The sequence below is a fragment of the Pan paniscus genome, chromosome 10 (assembly GCF_029289425.2).
Source record: "Pan paniscus chromosome 10, NHGRI_mPanPan1-v2.0_pri, whole genome shotgun sequence".
Taxonomy (NCBI): domain Eukaryota; kingdom Metazoa; phylum Chordata; class Mammalia; order Primates; family Hominidae; genus Pan; species Pan paniscus.
In genome coordinates this window covers 112,361,474-112,380,919 of record NC_073259.2, presented here as the reverse complement: position 1 = coordinate 112,380,919, position 19,446 = coordinate 112,361,474, and the positions used below count along the sequence as shown (strand labels likewise).

The following is a 19,446-nucleotide window of genomic DNA, read 5'->3' as shown; positions in this document are numbered from 1 at the left end:
AACAGATAGATCATGGATATTGAATTCATATGATCATAATGTTAGAATTAGAGCAAACCTTAAGAAATTGGTTCAACTGAAAAAAAAAAAAAAAAAAAGTAACTGCAGATGCCACTGCGGTTATGGTTCTAGAGGACCAGGTAGCTTGTGGGTAGGGAAGGCTGCAGGAAGCTTGGACTAACCTCCCTGCCTGGCCTCTGTCTACCACCACTACAAAAGGCTCAGGACTTGCTGTTTCTCTGCTAGGAGTGGAATAGAATAGTATATAGCTCACCCACATGTGCTAATCATCTAAGCTGCAGTAATTATCAATGTTTTACAAAATTTCCTCTTATATCCCTCTCTCTCTTAAGGGTCTGAGCAAACAATGTGACCCCAACATTATAAAACTTTAAAAGTTAGTGATTTTCTAAGATTCCAGACTTGGAAAAGGTACTATTATTTTAAGTAGGAAGTAAAAGCATCAACAAGAGAAGCATAACTAGTTTGAGTGAGAGCAAAATTTTTCCAAGTATACATTTATGCCTTATCTTTACATTTAATAAACAATTAAAACCCCAAAAAAGCCACAAAATGTTTATCCTGGCTACTGGCTAGAATATTTTCCCTCAAATGCTCCATAATGCATAGGTCTCAAACCTCAAATCACATAGGGGTTGGAGTTTCACTCTTCACAACAGAGTGACATATGTCATAAATTAGCCAGGAAGCTATGCCAGATCTCATTTTATTCTTCTACTAAATAATGCAATCTACTTTCTAAAATTAACAATTCCGCCAGGCACGGTGGCTCACACCTGTAATCCCAGCACTTTGGGAGGCTGAGGCAGGTGGATCATGAGGTCAGGAGATCGAGACCATCCTGGCTAACATGGTAAAACCCCATCTCTACTAAAAATGCAAAAAATTAGCCAGGCGTGGTGGTAGGCGCCTGTAATCCCAGCTACTCGGGAGGCTGAGGCAGGAGAATGGTGTGAATCCAGGAGGCGGAGCTTGCAGTGAGCTGAGATCGTGCCACTGCACTCCAGCCTGGGCGACAGAGTGAGACTCCGTCTCAAATAAATAAATAAATAAAAATAAAATTAACAATTCCAATCTCTTAAACTCGTCTAGGGTTTCTAGGGTACTCTAAATAGTTTTAATCCAACAAAGCCTAACCACCCCCTCCTGAACAAACAACCCCCACCCCCCACAAACATCAGCTCATGAAACAGACTTCTTTGGAGGGAGAAAAATGCAACATGAAAGAAAGCAAATGCAATTAGTACTTCCTTACAAATTATAAACATTGTATGATTTCTCACAAATACTACATGACAATATATTCAAAAGAACTCTAATTTTATATTACAGAAATACCATAGTCCAAATGCAGTATCTGTTGTTACCATAACAACTATGTAAATACTTGACAAAGGATAACTCCAGTGATTATATCCATCAAAAATGTAAACAATAAAAACAACTAGGCTATTTGCTATCTTCATGAAAATGGACGACGCATTACAAAGATTGCAGCTCAAACCCCCAAAAGCACAAACAGAAGAGGAGCTTTTCCCTCTCATACCTGTCTCCTCGACTTTCCATCCATAATTTCGAGAGTCTTGCAGGGCTTGTCCTAACAAAGCTGCTTGATGCATCAGTTTTTTAGGTATGCAACCCACATTCACACATGTTCCTCCGAGACCTACAACAACATTGAGAAATCAGTTTATAACCTGCTTTCCAAGCCTTACAAACATTCAAAGAACAAAGTCAACAATTATTACAACTCTAAGAAATATTGTATTATATTTGCTTAATGTGGTCAGTAATAAAGTTTATTCCTAACTCTTACAACATTCGTAAGTTCAGAGACCCTTACATACCAAACACGGTAACATCATCCTAAAACAAAACAAAAAGAGGGGCAGATTTCCACAATTTCCGTATACTTCAAAGATACAAAATTAACTGACTGCTGATAAAGATGCCAGAAATTGAAATCTTACTATGTACACAACCCTATACAGACGACCCGACTTACGATTTTTCTCTTTATGTTGATACCCATACACCCATACTGTGTTTCACTTTCAGTTCAGTATTCAGTAAATTATATGAGATATTCAACACTTTATTATAAAATAGGCTTTGTGTTAGATGATTTTGCCCAACTGTAGGTTAATGTAAGTTTTCGGAGCATGTTTAAGGTAGACTAGGATAAGCTATGATGTTCGGGAGGTTAGGTGTATTAAATGCATTTTCGACTTGTTTTCAACTTACAAAGGATTTTATCAGGATGTAGTCCCCCATTGTAATTCAAGCAGCATCTGCACTTGCCATTGAATCTATGCAGAGGTAACTGATAAAGGGGTTGCTATGCTGGGGATGATTAGAGTGCAGTGGGTCTTAAACTGCATATAAAATTTGGTGTATATTGACTGGGCGTGGTGGCTCACGCCTGTAATCCCAGCACTTTGGGAGGCCGAGGCGGGTGGATCATTTGAGGTCAGGAGTTCGAGACCAGCCTGGCCAACATGGTGAAACCCTGTCTCTACTAAAAGTACAAAAAATTAGCTGGGCATGGTGGTACGTGTCTGTAATCCCAGCTACTCAGGAGGCTGAGGCAGGAGAACTGCTTGTACCCAGGAGGTGGAGGTTGCAGTGAGCCGAGATAGCGCCACTGCACTCCAGCCCGGGCGACAGAGCGAGACTCCATCTCAAAAAAAAAAAAAAAAAAAGAAAGAAAAAAAAAAAGAAAAAAATTTTGGTGTATATGTGCATTTTTTTAAGGAGGTGGCCTACAGCATTCACTTGGTTTTTTAAAGGATGCATGACTTCCCTTGCTCCCTAAAAATAGGTTTAGTATCCCTAAGCTTAAAGAATATGGTGACAGCTTGTTTCCATTAGAACAAAACACATGCAGGTGACCAAAATGACATAAGTAAGAGTGAAAGATGGCAACAGACTTCACAGCTCAAAGTAAGTCCTCTGAGTAGAATGCTACCAGTTGTCACTCTGGAGTATATGCTCCACAGGTCAGAAGGGATATACCTAGTACCAAGAGCAGTGTCTGACACAGATTGACACATTAAATATCTGCTGAATGGATGAATCAGAAATTGTGACATCGCCTTATCTGGACTTCCTGCTTCTTGGTTCCTTCTAATGCAAGCAGCCAAGTAATCTTTAAAAAATCTTATATTATCACATGGCTCCCCTGCCTTAGAGTCTTCAAAGGCTCATTTATATGCTCTGATTAGTCCAATTTAGTCCAAATTATATGCTTTGATTAGTCCAAATTCCTCATCTTGGCCTACAAAGCCCTCAATAGTGACACCTGCCTTCCTCTCTGGTCTCATCTCACACTACCACCTCCAGCTCCCATTATCCATGCCACAACCATGAAGGACTTTTACCTACCTCAGGGCCTTTGTATGTGCTATCCTCAAAGAAAGAGAAGCGGCCTGGAAGGTTCTGCCTCACCTTTTGACAGCTGGCTCATTCTCATTCTTTGGCCTCTTCTAAATGTCACCTCTTCAGATGTCTTCCTTGATAATCTTCTCGAAGTTAAATTCTCCTTTATCCACTTCCTCTCTATGCCACTATATTAATTTTTTCAATACCGCTTACCACAACTCCTAAAGTTCTTAGGTATCTTTTGTCTCCCCACTTAGAATATAAGCTTCACAAGGGCATGAACTTTGAATATGCCAAGTTCACTGCTATATCGTCACTGCCTTGGTTCATAATAAATGTTCAGTAAATATTATGAACATATAATTCATCAAGACTCAGAAGCAGCAAGGGCTATACAGTAGGGTATCTGATTCCAACTCTTGTTGAATGTAGGAGGTAGATTTAAAACAAATCCACATATGAAAAGTTTAAATTTTCAGTTATTAAGCCCCTATATATGCTAGATTACTCAAATATTTACCTTTAAATCATAGCTTGTAGACAGGGTTCTTACTTCTTGACTCTGTGCCAAAGAACCTAAATTTTTAGCATTTAACCTGATCCATTTTAACTTGGCTCAAATAAAAGATATATATGTTTTGGGGCTGGTTTTTCTTTAACTTAGTTTTTGATTTTTTAAATTAGGCTTTAGGAACCAGTTAGATTATTGCCAGGGGAAAACTACTTCAGCAACGTCACTTCTAGAGTATCTTAAAAGCTTACCCCATCTAGTTCCAAGAGGGGTGGGAGTGACAAAGTCCAGGACCATCACCTTCTTGCCATATTGGGCTGCCTCCTGGAAAATAAAATTATTAAAGTGAGTTGGAAAGGTTAACATGACAGATTGGAAATGGGCTGTTAAAAATCCATGATTTTTTTTTAAGCTATAGAGCTTAAAGCATAACGAATAATTAATACCTGGGTACTTCACACACCATGATGATTAGTTAAACTCCAGGATAAAAATTAACAGATATTCAGATAGTTCTGAGAGTAGATTTTAAAATTATGCAGAATAGAGTAGTAAAATTGTTAGAATCAGCTGGAAACCTTAGACTTCTCTCACATAATTCCACTCAAACAATAACAGATTCAGCAATAACCTGAAAAAAGAAAGTGGCCATTTCCAAGCAAGTTGCCAAGTAGCTGAAAAAGCAGGTTTACTGATAGTCTACAGCCCTTAATGCAACCTGTATCCTATAAAGTGATATTTTAAAAATCATTTTAAAGTTTAATCTAATTTGGTTTCTAAGGCAGAATACTGAAGAAGTTTTTCTTCTGTATTACAAGATTTCCTAAAATTTTCACATGAGGCGCTCATGAAAAAGTTGACAACATCTATGATATTTCCAAATATATTTTTAGGGAGGGAAACAAGAGTTAGAAGTTTGTTTTGCAGAATATCTTTTATCATTCTCAGAGAATAAGCTTTGAATATTGGCAACTAGACCTCCAAAGGTTATTTGAAAAGACTGAGTCTACACGTCTTTCAAACACACCACCACTGGAGTAAAATACATCAGGTATTATTCCTCAATTACTTTCAGTAAAGCATTGCTTCATGCTACACACTGGTGTGCAGTATTTGGGCAGCTTCTACCCATTACTGATTCAGCACAAGCTATACCTTAGGGAATTATAACCACTTCATCTTTTAAAGGAACCTGTTGGGTAAGGATGACAGGCCCAAGGGGTCCTCACATGGGAAATTTATCTTGATTCAGAACCAGGAGCCTCACTGCTAACCTTCTTCATTTATACATCCTCTTCCCAATCACCCTCAGACCACAGAGTTAGTGGTTATTAGATAACCTCACATACACAAAAAGCAAATCATTTTTAATAAATGGGTTTAAGAAACCCAATTGCTCCCCATCTTTTTTTATATTGGAGAGAAGGGGTTATGAACAGGGAAATCATTCAAGTGAAAAAGACAAATATTAACTAAGAAATATTAACTAAGAAACATATTTGCTTAATTTCAGACCATTTCCACACAATACCCATATATATGTGTGTGTGTGTGTGTGTATATATATATATATATATATATATATATATATATATTTTTTTTTTTTTTTTTTTTTTAAGACAGAGTTTTGCTCCTGTTGACCAGGCTGGAGTGCAATGGTGCAATCTCAGCTCACTGCAAACTCGGCCTCCAAGGTTCAAGCCATTCTCCTGCCTCAGCCTCCCAAGTAACTGGGATTACAGGTGCCCACCACCACGCCTGGCTAATTTTTGTATTTTTAGTAGAGATGGAGTTTCACCACATTGGCCAGGCTGGTCTTGAACTCCTGACCTCAGGTGATCCGCCCACCTCGGACTCCCAAAGTGCTGGGATTACAGGCGTGAGTCACCACACCAGGCACAACACCCTTATTATCTCTGAAAAATCAATTAAACTTAAAGTGAACGGAAACATGTTCCAAAATACTGGGCCCTATACTTTAATATAAGGAATGTATATTTTAATCAGGAAAAATGATTTATAAAGTGGTCCCTTACGATGTCCATGTCCTGCCCAAGTTAATGTGCAAAATGTCACAGGAGTGGATCAAATAAATTCCACAGAGAGAGGAGAGAACCCTGTCAGGGATGTTAATATTCTAATCACCACCCAGACAACAGACAACAGACAACACAAGGAGCCTTGCCTTAGCAGCTGCCAGACCTCCTGAGCCACCTCCAATGATGATAAGGTCATAGTCATAGGACTCGGGAAGATCTTCAGGGCCGTTCATTTTTAGTAGCTTCTGAAGTCTGCCCTCCTGATAAGCCTAAAGAAAAATAACAGAAGAGAAAATAATTTAACTTAAAATCAGCAATGTCCAAAAAGCTTTGTAAGAAAATCTTTTCTTAAAGAAAAACAAAAGGAATTTTCAAAGGGAAGATGTTGTTTAATTACAGCATACAGATGGAAATATTCAACCTTCCTTAAAGTTGTGAACTGCTTGCTTTATCTTAGTTTATTAACCCCAAAGACGGTCACTGCTAACTACTTTGAAGTGTTCGTATAGTACCTCTACATAAGTAAACCAACTTAGGTCTAAATCAGGTTTAATCATTAGCCTTTTTTTCCTAGAATTTTTAAACTAGGTTTTAAAGATAGGGGCTTGGTAAATATGGGCATAGCTTAATCTCAATATAACAATTTTAAAAGACCAGCCAAATATTTATTTAAGACATTTCTATACTGTTTGGCTGGGGCATAACATCTAAAAATTCAGAACAAAACTGTCAATTGATACTGACCTGCATGAAAAGTTAAACGTGAAAGTTGCTGCTTTTGTAGGATATTTTAAATAGGCACAACTCTGCAAAGCTCATTCCTTTAATTTGCATATGCATGAAGTCTCCCATATTTAATATTTACTTTCCATATACTTAGCAAGTAACAGACTTTTATAATTTAGGTGTTAGACTTAATTTTTAAAAAATCATTTCATTCCACTAATATAATTCTGATACACATTAATTGTATTTCATATTCGTTTAATACAATATTTTGGTGATATATTTAATATTATCGCTTACTAAACTAAAAGTCTATGTTAACAAGAGATAATGACTGAGAAAGTTGTTAACAAGCACAATAAAATGTTTTCAAAAAATCAAGTAGGCCAGGCACAGTGGCTCACACCTGTAATCCCAGCACTTTGGGAGGCCAAGGCGGGAGGATCACTTGCAGTCAGGAGTCTGAGATCAGCCTGGCCAACGGGGTGAACCCTGTCTCTACTAAAAATACAAAAATTAGCCAGGTGTAGTGGCGGGTGCCTGTAATCTCAGCTACTCCGGAGGCTGAGGCAGGAGAAGCGCTTGAACCCGGGAGGCAGACGTTGCAGTGAGCCAAGATTGCGCCACTGCACTCCAGCCTGGGAGTCTCACAGAGTGAGACTCCATCTCATTTTAAAAAACAAACAAACAAAAAGCCTTAACTTTAATAACAAAAAAAGCCCCCAAACTTACCAGCCCAAACTGCACATTTCTCTCTTGCCTACCATCAGATGTAGGGAGTGAAAGGCAGAGCTTGGGGTCAGCGGAAGAAGAAGGTTCTTGGGATGTGGAAGGGGGTGCGGTGGAGCAATGTGAAGGAGGAAGCACAGCACTGTGGCTACCTGTTGGCAGCATGGCGGGCATACGTAGTGGCTCAGGGACTGAAGGGAGAACACCTGGAAACCAGCAACAGTGGGGGCAAGACTGCACCACCCTGACAGTCTGCACAAAAGGCCTAGCACAAGAGGCTGGTAAACACAGCCAGTAGTCATCAACTGGCATTATGGCCAAGGTTCCTCCTTCAATACAAAGCACTGTGGGGGAAAAACAATTTGGTAATAATAGCCATTCGATCAAAGGATCAATTATGCTTCAAGTAACTAGTGTGACTCCCTACTCGGTCTCAAAGAGCATGACTTCCTGGTTTAAGAGTTAACTAATAAATCCAGTTAGATGTTCTGCTGGAAAAATAACATACAATCATTTTTTATCTCAACCTCATTTTATCTGCATGAAATTAGCAAAGATGGTGACAGAACACAATAACTGGCTGTCTAAATGAAAACCATGGTTCTAGGAATCCCCCTCCTCCAACATACCTACTAGAACAAATACCAGAAAATGTATCCTCATGCTGAAAAGTCACATATTCCCTTCACCAATGTTTACAATCTGTTCCTTACTGAAATTCTGTATGTAACCTGGCTTCTCCTGGTTCAAGCTTAAAGTCAAATTGTATCAACCAGTGCACAGATTTTACCAAAAAAGCTCTGAATGAACCTCACCATTTTTAAGCACTGTAGGTAAAATTTACCAATTGGCAAGACACAGGCAATTGAAGCATTCAGTTGACCTTAGAATGAAACATTATGAGACTGAGTGAGGTGGCTCATGCCTGTAATCCCAGCACTTTGGGAGGCCGAAGCGGGCGGGCTGCCTGAGCTCAGGAGTTCACAATCAGCCTGGGCAACACGGTGAAACCCCGTCTCTACTAAAATACAAAAAAAATTAGCCGGGCGTGGAGGCGTGCACCTGTAGTCCCAGCTATTCGGGAGGCTGAGGCAGGAGAACTGCTTGAACCCAGGAGGCGGAGATTGCAGTGAGCCAAGATCATGCCACTGCACTCCAGCCTGGGTGACAGAGCAAGACTCCGTCTCAAAAAAAAAAAAAAAAAAGAAACATTGTTTTTAAAATTTTAACCAAACTTAAAATTGAAAGTGCTATCATTCAGTTCCATGTAAGTGGTACTTCACCTGAAATATAAATAAGACAGACAGTAGAAAACAGCTCCCCCAAACAGTAGAAGGTAGCACAGAGACGGGATAAGGAAAGGAGAAAAATTCCCCCATCCTCCTCCAACTACAACTGCTAGAAATTATGTCCGCTGACTGTGGTGGCTGCTACAGAGGTTCTCAAATTCTTTCATCTCAGGACTCCTTTACAATCTTAAACAGAGCTTTAAAATTGAGACTCCAAAGAGCTTGTTAATGTGGGTTTTATCTATTTTCTATATTAGAAATTAAAACTAAGAAGAAACTTAAAATATTCATTAACAAATTAAAAATAATATATTTATTAAATGTTAACGTATTTTTATTTAAAAAAATTTTTTAATTAGAAGAATGGCACTGTTTTGTATCTTTGCGATTCTCTTTAATGTCTGACAACAAAAGACAGCTCATATCTGTTTCTCCATTCAATCTGTTGCCACATCACCTGTCATATAACCTCTGGAAAACTTCACAGTTTACATGCAAGAGAATTAAGAGTGAAAAGGGCAGCCAGGCATGGTGGCTCACGCCTGTAATCCCAGCACTTTGAGAGGCCAAGGCGGGTGGATCATGAGGTCTGGAGATGGAGACCATCCTGGCTAACACGGTGAAACCCCGTCTCTACTACAAATATAAAAAATTAGCTGGGCGTGGTGGCAGGCGCCTGTAGTCCCAGCTACTCGAGAGGCTGAGGCAGGAGAATGGCGTGAACCCGGGAGGTGGAGCTCACAGTGAGCCAAGATCATGCCACTGCACTCCAGCCTGGGCTACAGAGTGAGACTCCATCTCAAAAAAAAAAAAAAAAAAAAAAAAAGAAAGAAAAGGGCAAACAGCATCTTACTATTATGAAAATAATTCTGACCTTAAAGTATGCCAAAAGGGCCTCATACACTTTGAGAACCAATGCTATAGAATATGAGATGACCTGCAGGCAATTGTCACTTGTTGGCAAGGCTTACACATTAGATAGTCTTCCTTTTCATCCACCTGCCTGTCATAGTAATCCCTTTCCCCAGACCCACTCCTAGTAAAACACTGCTCCAGGCTCCCCCAAAAAGGGCACAAAACAGAAAGCAATTCAACTGTGGCAGTCTTTTAAAATCAGAATAACCAATCCTGACTTTTCCCCTAAACATAGTTTCTATCCTTTGCCAGATTTGTACTTTTATTTCCCCTACCATTATAGATGGCTCTGATGCAGAAATAACCTGCGTTGAAATACTTGCTCTACCACTCACAAGGCCAGGTGACTTCGACCAATCACCTAAGCCTTAACGAAGCTAACAGGTTCCTGACCTCATCAAATGGCTGAGTTTAAGAAAGATAATGCATGTTAGCATAGTGGCTGGTAGGAATTAATCCCTTTAAGTTACTAATTCTCCATCTCCTGAAGAAGGGAAATTGCCTGGAACTAAGTCAAGAAGTGCTGGAATGTATTTACACTGGTGTCCTCCGCTGAGCTTCCCTGCGTCAATCTCCACTATTTTGAAATGCCCTCTTCCTAACAAATCTTGATCCAGTATATAGACAGACAAGCATAATGTTATTTCTATTCAGTATACAAACGTATTAGCAAGAAACAAGCAGATTTGCAGTTTGATTCTTAAACTCTATAAATTTTTAATCTCCTTTTTTCTTCAAGGTAAGCAGTCACTTTAATTTCAAAATTTCAAAAATGATGAGGCAATCCATCCTCCTCATCATTTTACTGGTTGGTGTCATGCCAACCAGTAAAAATAGAAACAGAAGTGGTCAACTTTATATTTTAACAGCTATTAACTTTAGAGAAGACCAAAAAAATTACCTCTCCTAAGCCTCCAGATTCTCTATTAATGCTTTTAAATCATCACTGTCAAATACTCCTAGTAAAGACATGAGACATTCAACAGAGCAACTGAATGTCAGTAAAGTACTGGGGCGGGATCTTTTTGCTGTCATTAAGAGTACTTTTTCTTCCAACAGCAGATCTCTGCAAAACCCAAGGAACTTGGTTGGTAGAGACATGCTGGAAATGAGGATGAGTGAGATCAAATGGTGCTTCCATGACTGCTACTATAAATCAAAGGATACTAGACACTAGCAAGGGTCAGCGCTCTTTCATATGTGAAAGGAGTAACTAAATTTAGAAAATAATTTGCCAAGTTTCATGAGAAAGTTCTATTTTTGCTAAAACCTCTACTCTATTATTGGTGAAGAACCTCATCTCCATACATGAAAAATCCTTCCTCTCAGTCTTGGTGTCATTTGTTGAGTCTTTGGATTTCCCTTTCCTGTACCACTAGACTTACTAGGAAAGTTTGCCACTGCTATGCATAACAGATACCTAAACATTTGCCAAAGTATTGTTTAATGGCAAAATTCCACGACTACCAAAAATTAAGCTCCTATAGGGATCAAGGGGAAGAAAGCTTATGGGCATGCTTACTGCACCTTCTCAAGTTGTTTTCTTAATGACCCAAACTTTTGGCAATAATCTCCAAATAAGGTTGTAATTTATGCAACGGAAAGAAAAAAGCCTTTATGGCTTTACACTAAGTGAAGAACATCCAGATAAACTAACATGTTTTAGTTTCAGCAGGGTCAGTTTCCTGGCATTTAAAGCCCTATTAAGAAATGCAAAATTTGGCTCACACTTGTAATCCCAGCATTTTGGGAGGCCGAGGCGGGTGGATCACTTGGGGCCAGGTGTTCGAGACCAGCCTGGCTACCGTGGCGAAACTCTTGTTCCTACTAAAAATACAAGTATTTGCTGGGTGTGATGGCACACACCTGTAATCCCGGCTACTTGGGAGGCTGAGGCACAAGAATAGCCTGAACCCCGCAGGCAGAGGTTACAGTGGGCCGAGATTGCACCACTGCACCCCAGCCTGGGCAAGAGTGATACTCTGTCTCGAGGGGGAAAAAAAAAGATAGAAATGCAAAATTAAAGTGGGACAAATATTCAAAGTTGTTACATGATGAAAAAGCGTAGATTGTGAAAGACATTCTATGTACTAGCAAAGACCACAAAGGGACACTAGGGGCCAGAGAAGAAATTCAGTAGATAAAAACTACAACTGGATAGCAAGATTTTGTGTTCAATGTATAATAGTTTGACAAAAACATCTTCTCAGGATACTAATAGATGAAGTTATTCAATTGTTGCCCAGCTTATCAAATATAATAGTTTTTCCATAAATCTAATGGTCCTCTCGTGCCTAACTTCTAACAATTCCATGCATTTGACCTTGCTATTCTCTTGCCTAGAATGCCTTTTCCTTCTTCGTGTTTCTACTCACCTTTCATCCTTAGCTGATACCTCAACTACTACAGCAGAGACACTACTTTTGCTGAGTACAATAACAGAAATTGTTTAGAATATGGATACTCACTCATAAATCCTAAGTCTTCTTTGCAATGACTTTTTTAGTCTTAATGTTGCATATTCACTGCCTTACAGACAGGTTTTTTTTTTAACTTTTGTTTTTTACCCACTCTTTCCCCAACCTGGTTAGGAACCCTTTCTGGGATTCTCTTGGTTCCCTATTGACAGAGAAAGCAACGCATCACAGAGCATCATCACTGATTTTCGTAAATTATTATGTTTTGCAAATTATCAAATATCCCTTAATTTGGTATCCAAAACTTGTTTTTATTAATAGTCTTAAAGGGCATTCAATAAAACGCTCCCATAAATATGCCAGTGAATTTGTTTTAATAACAGAAGATCATGACCTTATAAATTACTAAGAAAAATATGCTGCACAGTAAAACAATGTCTGATGTTCTTGAAAATACTTTTTCACTTTACAAGAGATACAATATGTGCTTCAGTTTACATTTTACTCTCCATCTGAGATAACTTCAGAAAAAAACACAAAAAGGATCCTATACTAAGAAATCTTTAGTATGAGGAGTATGTAATCATAGCCTCAGAAATTTCAAAAGCTGCCACAATGTTTTTCCACTCCTGTAAAGTCAAAGATATAACTCCCTGTTTCCTGCCATGGCAACTGGAATCATTTCCCTCACCCATTTGGTTAACATTCATCGGCTCTAATATTGGCAGCCTGTCTTCATCAAGCCTTATTCTTGCAAAACCATCTCTTACCATAAAAGAAACATAAAATATATTCTCCACAGTACGAGAAAAAGAGTTTGGATCAACCACAAACTCAAAATAGGACACAGGAGTATCAGGACACTTTCGAAAGTAGGTTTGCAACAATCCCAAAATCCTTTCTACGTTTTTTTCTGTCGATTCTGGATAACTACTCAGGTCCAACTTCCGCAACTTTGCAGGCATGTTGCCATTTTCTTCCATCTTGCGAACTTTTTTCTGGTGTTCAAGTCGGGGCTTTGGTGCAGTACGTTCTAGCTTGAATGAACCAAAAACAAAATGGAATGTCTCAGCTTTTACCATCCAGGATGTTGCTTCCTTTTCTATTGCCTTCCAGAAGGAAAGAGCTATGCTATCATCACAATCACTCAACTTGTCAGGATCGCCTTCCATCCAATTCAGACCCACGAACAGAAACAGAAAGTCACAAAATGCTAACTGATTAAAGAAGTTCATATCTGAGTTTAACTGCTTTGCCTTTTCTTTACCCAAATCAGAAGCCATAACAAGAAACCGGGCGTCGAGGGCTGCTTCTCTGGTTCGGCTCACGCCATCAAAGAGGACGTTGGCTTCCTCCAGGGCCTCGGTTAAGGAGTTGTTCGCCGAGCTCACGATGTCCTCCCGGTTCTGCCGCACGCAGTACATGAGCTGCCGGTACTGCCTGCGGATGCTGCGGCACTTCTCCTCGTCAGCGGTGAGCTCCAGGAGCTTTGGGTCTATGTCGGCCTCCCCAGAGCTGAGGTCGTCGGAGCAGCCCGCGGCCCTCACTGACACATCCATCTTCATCGGCGCTCCCTCCGCCGCCGCCTACTTCGCCGCGTACTCGCTACCGGGGATGATCACGAGCTGCTCCTCTCCTTTCTCTTCGTCTCCCTTCCGGGAAGCTTTTTCAACCAACATGCCGGCCACGGGTATCTCTGAGGTAACGGCCCTCCCGGCGTGTGGAAACTGGCGGCAGTTAGAACCGAGGACGCCCGCCCATGAGCACTAGCGGCCCGGCCCGGCGCGACCCGCCCCCAGCACGCTCCGCGGGAAGACAGCCCCGCCCCGGCCCGGCCCAGCCACAAGCCGAGGCGCTCGCTCATAGACGAGCGCGGCGCTCCCAACACGCGCAATGATGGGCCCTGACCTCACACGTGACTAATGCCCGCTCAGGGGACAGCTATTCTTTTTCAAAGCGTTTACCGACTGGATCACCTCACTTTAAAAAAAAACACTTTTGGACAACTTTAGACAAAACTATTGAGGAGACTAAAGGTCCTGCGCTTTAAAACGCTCGCTGCCATCATATACTGCAGTGAGGTCGACCTGGTTTTGGTTTTTTGTGAACTAAATCTGGCTGGACTGTAAACCGTCGGTAAGGCCAAGGACCGTGAAAAGCAGAAACTCCATTAAGCAGGCTGAACTCTCAGTTCTTTTGCAAGGTGGTGTTTGGACTCATTATACAAATGTAAATCGGGTTAATTACTTTCACATGTCCTCTTAAAAACCAAGCCCCCTCCAATACCCATCCCGAGTATCTGTGGGATCGGGGGAGCCTCCAATATCCGTGCTAACCCCTGCAGGAAACTGGGTGCTGGGCACGGGCATTACTCAGGTGAACTTTGGTTCTCCACTACCCAGGAGTGGAAGAATAGAATGGGTAGAGATCTCTGCAAAAGAGCTATTTACTTGGAAGCTTGCCAACAGCTAAAGGCCACCGACACTGAATGGGTAGTAACTCTGAACCCTAAAAGGTGGGCAAAGCTATGAAGATTTCAGATACAGTCTAAGGATATGAAAGCTTAATCTGTAAACTGGGTGAGTAATCTGCGTGGGAAAATTTACCCATTGGATTTAATGGGGTCACTGGAAACTCAAGAGCAGTTAAAGACGTGACTCCTTATCTGTCTCACCAGCAGCAAATTGCAAATAGCAAATAACAATGGGAATGGCCGGGCGCGGTGGCTCACGCCTGCAATCCCAGCACTTTGGGAGGCCGAGGCGGGCGGATCACGAGGTCAGGAGATCGAGACCATCTTGGCTAACCCGGTGAAACCCTGTCTCTACTAAAACTACAAAAAATTAGCCGGGCGCGGTGGCAGGCGCCTATAGTCCCAGCTACTCGGGAGGCTGAGGCAGGAGAATGGCGTGAACCCAGGAGGCGGAGTTTGCAGTAGGCCGAGATCGCGCCACTGCACTCCAGCCTGGGCTATAGAGCGAGACTCCGTCTCAAAAAAAAAAAAACAAAAAACAAAAAAACAAAAGGGAATGAATACATCTGGTTTTTAAAGAGAACATGCGCACAAACAACCCATGAGCATCAACAGCTTTTCAAACCTGCAACAGGTACACCTTAAAAAAAAAAAAGACACCCACAATTGCACCTGTCCAATTGCCAGTTTCATAGCACCAGGAAGTAAATTAGCCCTACCTTCCTTTATGCATATAGACTTGTTCTATTTCTTTAGCATTAGCAGAAAGTTTTTTGTAAATGTATAAACAGCAAAATCTAGTAGTATTAAGTTACTCCAAAATCCTTATATTACCATTTGCTCCCAATTATTTTATTAACTAGGGGTAATTCAGGGAGATACGTGCATTTTTCAAAACACCATGCATTACGGTTAGTTGTACATATATATGATCCTACCCTATTAGATTGTTGGCTTCTCAAAAACAAAAGCTGCGTTTTAGATCTTCCAAACATAGCTGTTTTTACACGGAGATGCACTTATGTACTGAATGTATAACTTAAAATAGATTTAAAACTATCCCAGCATCTACAAGTTATTTGGCAGCAAAGATTTAAGTTCACAGATTCGTGGAATTAATCCTACACACTGAAAGGAAAAGTTGACTGCTCTTCAGAAAAAGTTCTTATCCCTCTTCTAAAATAAAGGAAAAATAAAAGAAAGGTAAGTTGAGACCCAGGATCATTAAAGGATCGTATCTGTCCCAAGTCTGGCCAATTACAAACTAGTATTTAAACTTGTTTTAAATCTTAGGTGAAAATACAGTTAAGAATTCCAAGACCGAAATCCAAAAAAGTCTGCTTTTACAGTGAACGATATTCTTAGGAGCTTCTCACATCCACTTTAAATTCAACAAAAGCAGCCGGGCACGGTGGCTCACGCCTGTAATCCCAGCACTTTGGGAGGCTGAGGTGGGCGGATCACGAGGTCAGGAGATCAAGACCGTCCTGGCTAACACGGTGAAACCCTGTCTCTACTAAAAATACAAAAAATTAGCCGGGCGTGGTTGCAGGCGCCTGTAGTCCCAGCTACTCTGGAGGCTGAGGCAGGAGACTAGCCTGAACCCAGGAGACGGAGCTTGCAGTGAGCCAAGATCGCGCCACTGCACTCCAGCCTGGGCGACAGAGCGAGACTCCATCTCAAAAAAAAAAAAATTCAACAAAAGCTACTTACAAAAGAACTCTAACAGATAAGCCAACCCTTCCCACCCTATGGTGCCTATTTTCTTCTGGCTCAGAGGAAGGAAAATAGGCTGACACCAATTTGCTACATAAAGACCCTTTCATCTAAGAATTTCAAAATGCCTTAGAAAACTATATTCTCCCAACCTGCTTATAAAGTATTACTAATACCATTTACAGGGATTTCTCAGGAGATAACAGCCCACACAACTTGCTCAGAGCAACAAAGCATATCAAGGCAAGCATTAAGTTGTGCTTTACAGTGCTGAATGCATTCTATGCTAGATCTCCAAGAACTTTATTAACATGTAACTTAGATCATCCTAAGAAAGGCAGACTTGCATTATGTTCCACCTTTAAAAATCTGCCTTTAGGCCAGGTGCGGTGGCTGACACCTGTAATCCCAGCACTTTGGGAGGCCGAGGTGGGTGGCTCACCTGAGGTCAGGAGTTTGAGACCAGCCTGATCAATATGGAGAAACCACGTCTCTACTAAAAATAGAAAATTAGCTGGGCGTGGTGGCGCATGCCTGTAATCCCTGCTACTTCAACCTGGGAGGCAGAGGTTGCGGGTGAGACAAGATTGCACCATTGCACTCCAGCCTGGGCAACAAGAGCGAAACCCCGCCTCAAAAACAAAACAAAACAAAACAAATCTGCCTTTAGACATTGCTACAAAATAAAACAATCTCAAGTTCAATAACTCTCCCCAATCATATAAAGAATGGGATTTCCATGCCGGTTAATCTTTAAGTCATTAAACAGTGATTTCCTAACCTAAAGTCCAAGTGCTACTAATAATTATTTAAATGAAGCTTAAAAAGAAGAAACTGCACTACTGATAAATTTGTCTGTGACCAGGAATAGAAAGCAAGAAGCGCACTGGTACTTCAAAGAAACCAGTGGCGTCTACCTTATTCCCGCAGTATAGACTAGTTCAGGCAACCATGAGACTGAGTTGCCTCAGAGATAATTTAGCTCCCCTCTTTCCCCTTTTTCCTCTTTCTTCGCTCAAGAGTTGCTACCCAGGGTTCAATACAGACCTCCATTTCCTTTCCTCTTTTCTTCAGCCTTTTCTCCTATATTTTCAGTTCCTTTTCTAGGAGTTTAGGTTAATTCCAAGCATTCTTGAGCTCTTTCCCACAACCCATACTGCTCAACACAAACGTGATAGGGTGGATGACAAAGGTCACATGTCTCCCTGTAACCAAATAAAGGAAGAAGTCACGAGTCCACTATTTTTCTCCAGTGAGGTTTTGCTGTTAACACTTACCTATAACAAATGGATTTTTAAGAGACTTTTTGGAGCCAAAGCCAGGAATCAGTCAGGTTTGAGTCCCACAATCTAACATATACACTTATCCTAATAGCTACCTCCCTAAACTTTTCTGTTCCTTCTTTCATAGCAGCTTTTCTCCCTTCATACCACCATGGCATCTGTTTAATATTGAGTTGTGAAGAAATGTGGTAAAATTCCTAGTTTGATTTGCCAGAATTAGCAGGACATTAGGTATAGTTTCTCTTTCATCTTAACTTTTTTTTTTTTTTTTTTTTTTGAGACGGAGTCTTGCTCTTGTCACCCAGGCTGGAGTGCAATGGCACGATCTCGGCTCACTGCAACCTACACCCCCCGGACTCAAATGATTCTCCTGCCTCAGCCTCCCGAGTAGCTGGGATTACAGGCACGAGTCACCACGCCTGGCTAATTTTTGTATTCTTAGTAGAGACAGGGTTTCAGCATGTTGACCAGGCTGGTCTCGAACTCCTGACCTCGTGATCCGCCCACCTCAGCCTCCCAAAATGCTGGGATTACATGCGTGAGCCACTGTGCCTGGCAGTTTCTCTTTCATCGTAATTTTCTTTAAAGTTATGTTTGTGTGTATATATTTTGTGTTTTGTTATTATTAAAGGTGAACTTTGCTATGATAAGACAGATATCTGTATTTTTTTTTTAATGAAAATTAGTTTCTGAAAAGACCACAGACTGTGGGAGGGGACGATCTGGGTTCCAATCTTGACCTATTACCTATTAGTATTATCTTAGCCAGCTTGCTTAACCTCTCAGCCTCCAGTGTCTTTATTTATAAGACGGGAATACTACTGCAGTTGACCCTTGAAGGAAACAGCTTTGAACTGCACAGATCCACTTATACCAAAAGCAATAAAAAATACAGGTCTGCCTGCTCCTTAAAGAGGAAAAAGCTTGTGAGAAATAAAGAAATAAATACTGTATTTGTGAGATGTGATGTTTCACATCCGGTGAATACAGAGAGCTGACTTTCCATATATGCTGGTTCCACAGGGTGGACTTTGGGACTTGAGTATGTATGAATTTGGGTATACACAAGGGTCCTGGAACCAATCCCCTGAAGATACCGAGGGACAACTGTATTTATACCATATAATTACTACAGTGAATGAAAATTATGTAATATATCTGACAGTGTTTTCAACTACTGAGTAGGTACTTAATAAATCAAACAATCCCAAAGATAGCAAGTGTAAAAAAAAAAAAAACTGTATACAAACCAGTAGTTTCACTTCTGAATGTTGCTTTAGGAACAGAAAAAAATTTAATTTATTTTTTATTTTTATTTTAGATAGTCTCGCTTGGTCGCCCAAGCTAGAGTGCAATGGTGTGATCTGAGCTCACTACAACCTCCGCCTCCCGGGTTCAAGTGATTCTCCTGACTCAGCCTCCCGAGTAGCTGGGATTACACGTGTGCGCCACCGTGCCCAGCTAAGTTTTGTATTTTTAGTAGAGATGGGGTTTCTCCATGTTGGCCAGGCTAGTCTCAAACTCCTCATCTCGTGATCCACCTGCCTCAGCCTCCCAAAGTGCTGGGATTAGAGGTGTGAGCCACTGCGCCCGGCCCCAGAAAAATATTTTTAAAGGTTAAATCAATAAGGAGGAACACAGGAATATATTCCACTATAACAAATACCAGTGAAAAGAAATTTGCCATATAACAAAATTTTAAAAACCTACGAAGGCTTCAACTATTCAAAGTGTGTACAGTAACACTTTGAAGGGTAATTCTCTGTACCAGATATTCTGAAGCAGATCCACAAATAGTCTGAGTTTATATGCAAAATTATTTATGTGCATTTTTCTCAGGAATAGCTCCTTAGATTTCAGCAGATTCTTAAGTCTAGTATCTAAAAGAGGCTTTGAATAACTGCTTTATTCAAATAAGATGGCATTATTATTGGAGAAGTAAAAGA

General features: G+C 40.6%; 1 protein-coding gene across 6 annotated transcripts in view; it reads right to left on the bottom strand.

Annotated features, from left to right (window-relative positions):
* Positions 1 to 19,446, bottom strand: part of TXNRD1 (thioredoxin reductase 1) — a 134,661-nt gene that overhangs the window by 31,812 nt on the left and 83,403 nt on the right. For all 6 annotated transcript variants that reach the window (XM_055096066.2, XM_063593613.1, XM_008957998.5 and 3 more), the window contains 3 exons: positions 6,099 to 6,221; positions 4,165 to 4,237; positions 1,568 to 1,687 (listed from right to left, as the gene is read on the bottom strand). In XM_055096066.2, the coding sequence (XP_054952041.1) occupies positions 1,568 to 1,687; positions 4,165 to 4,237; positions 6,099 to 6,221 (316 nt within the window). The remainder of the gene's footprint in view (positions 1 to 1,567; positions 1,688 to 4,164; positions 4,238 to 6,098; positions 6,222 to 19,446) is intronic.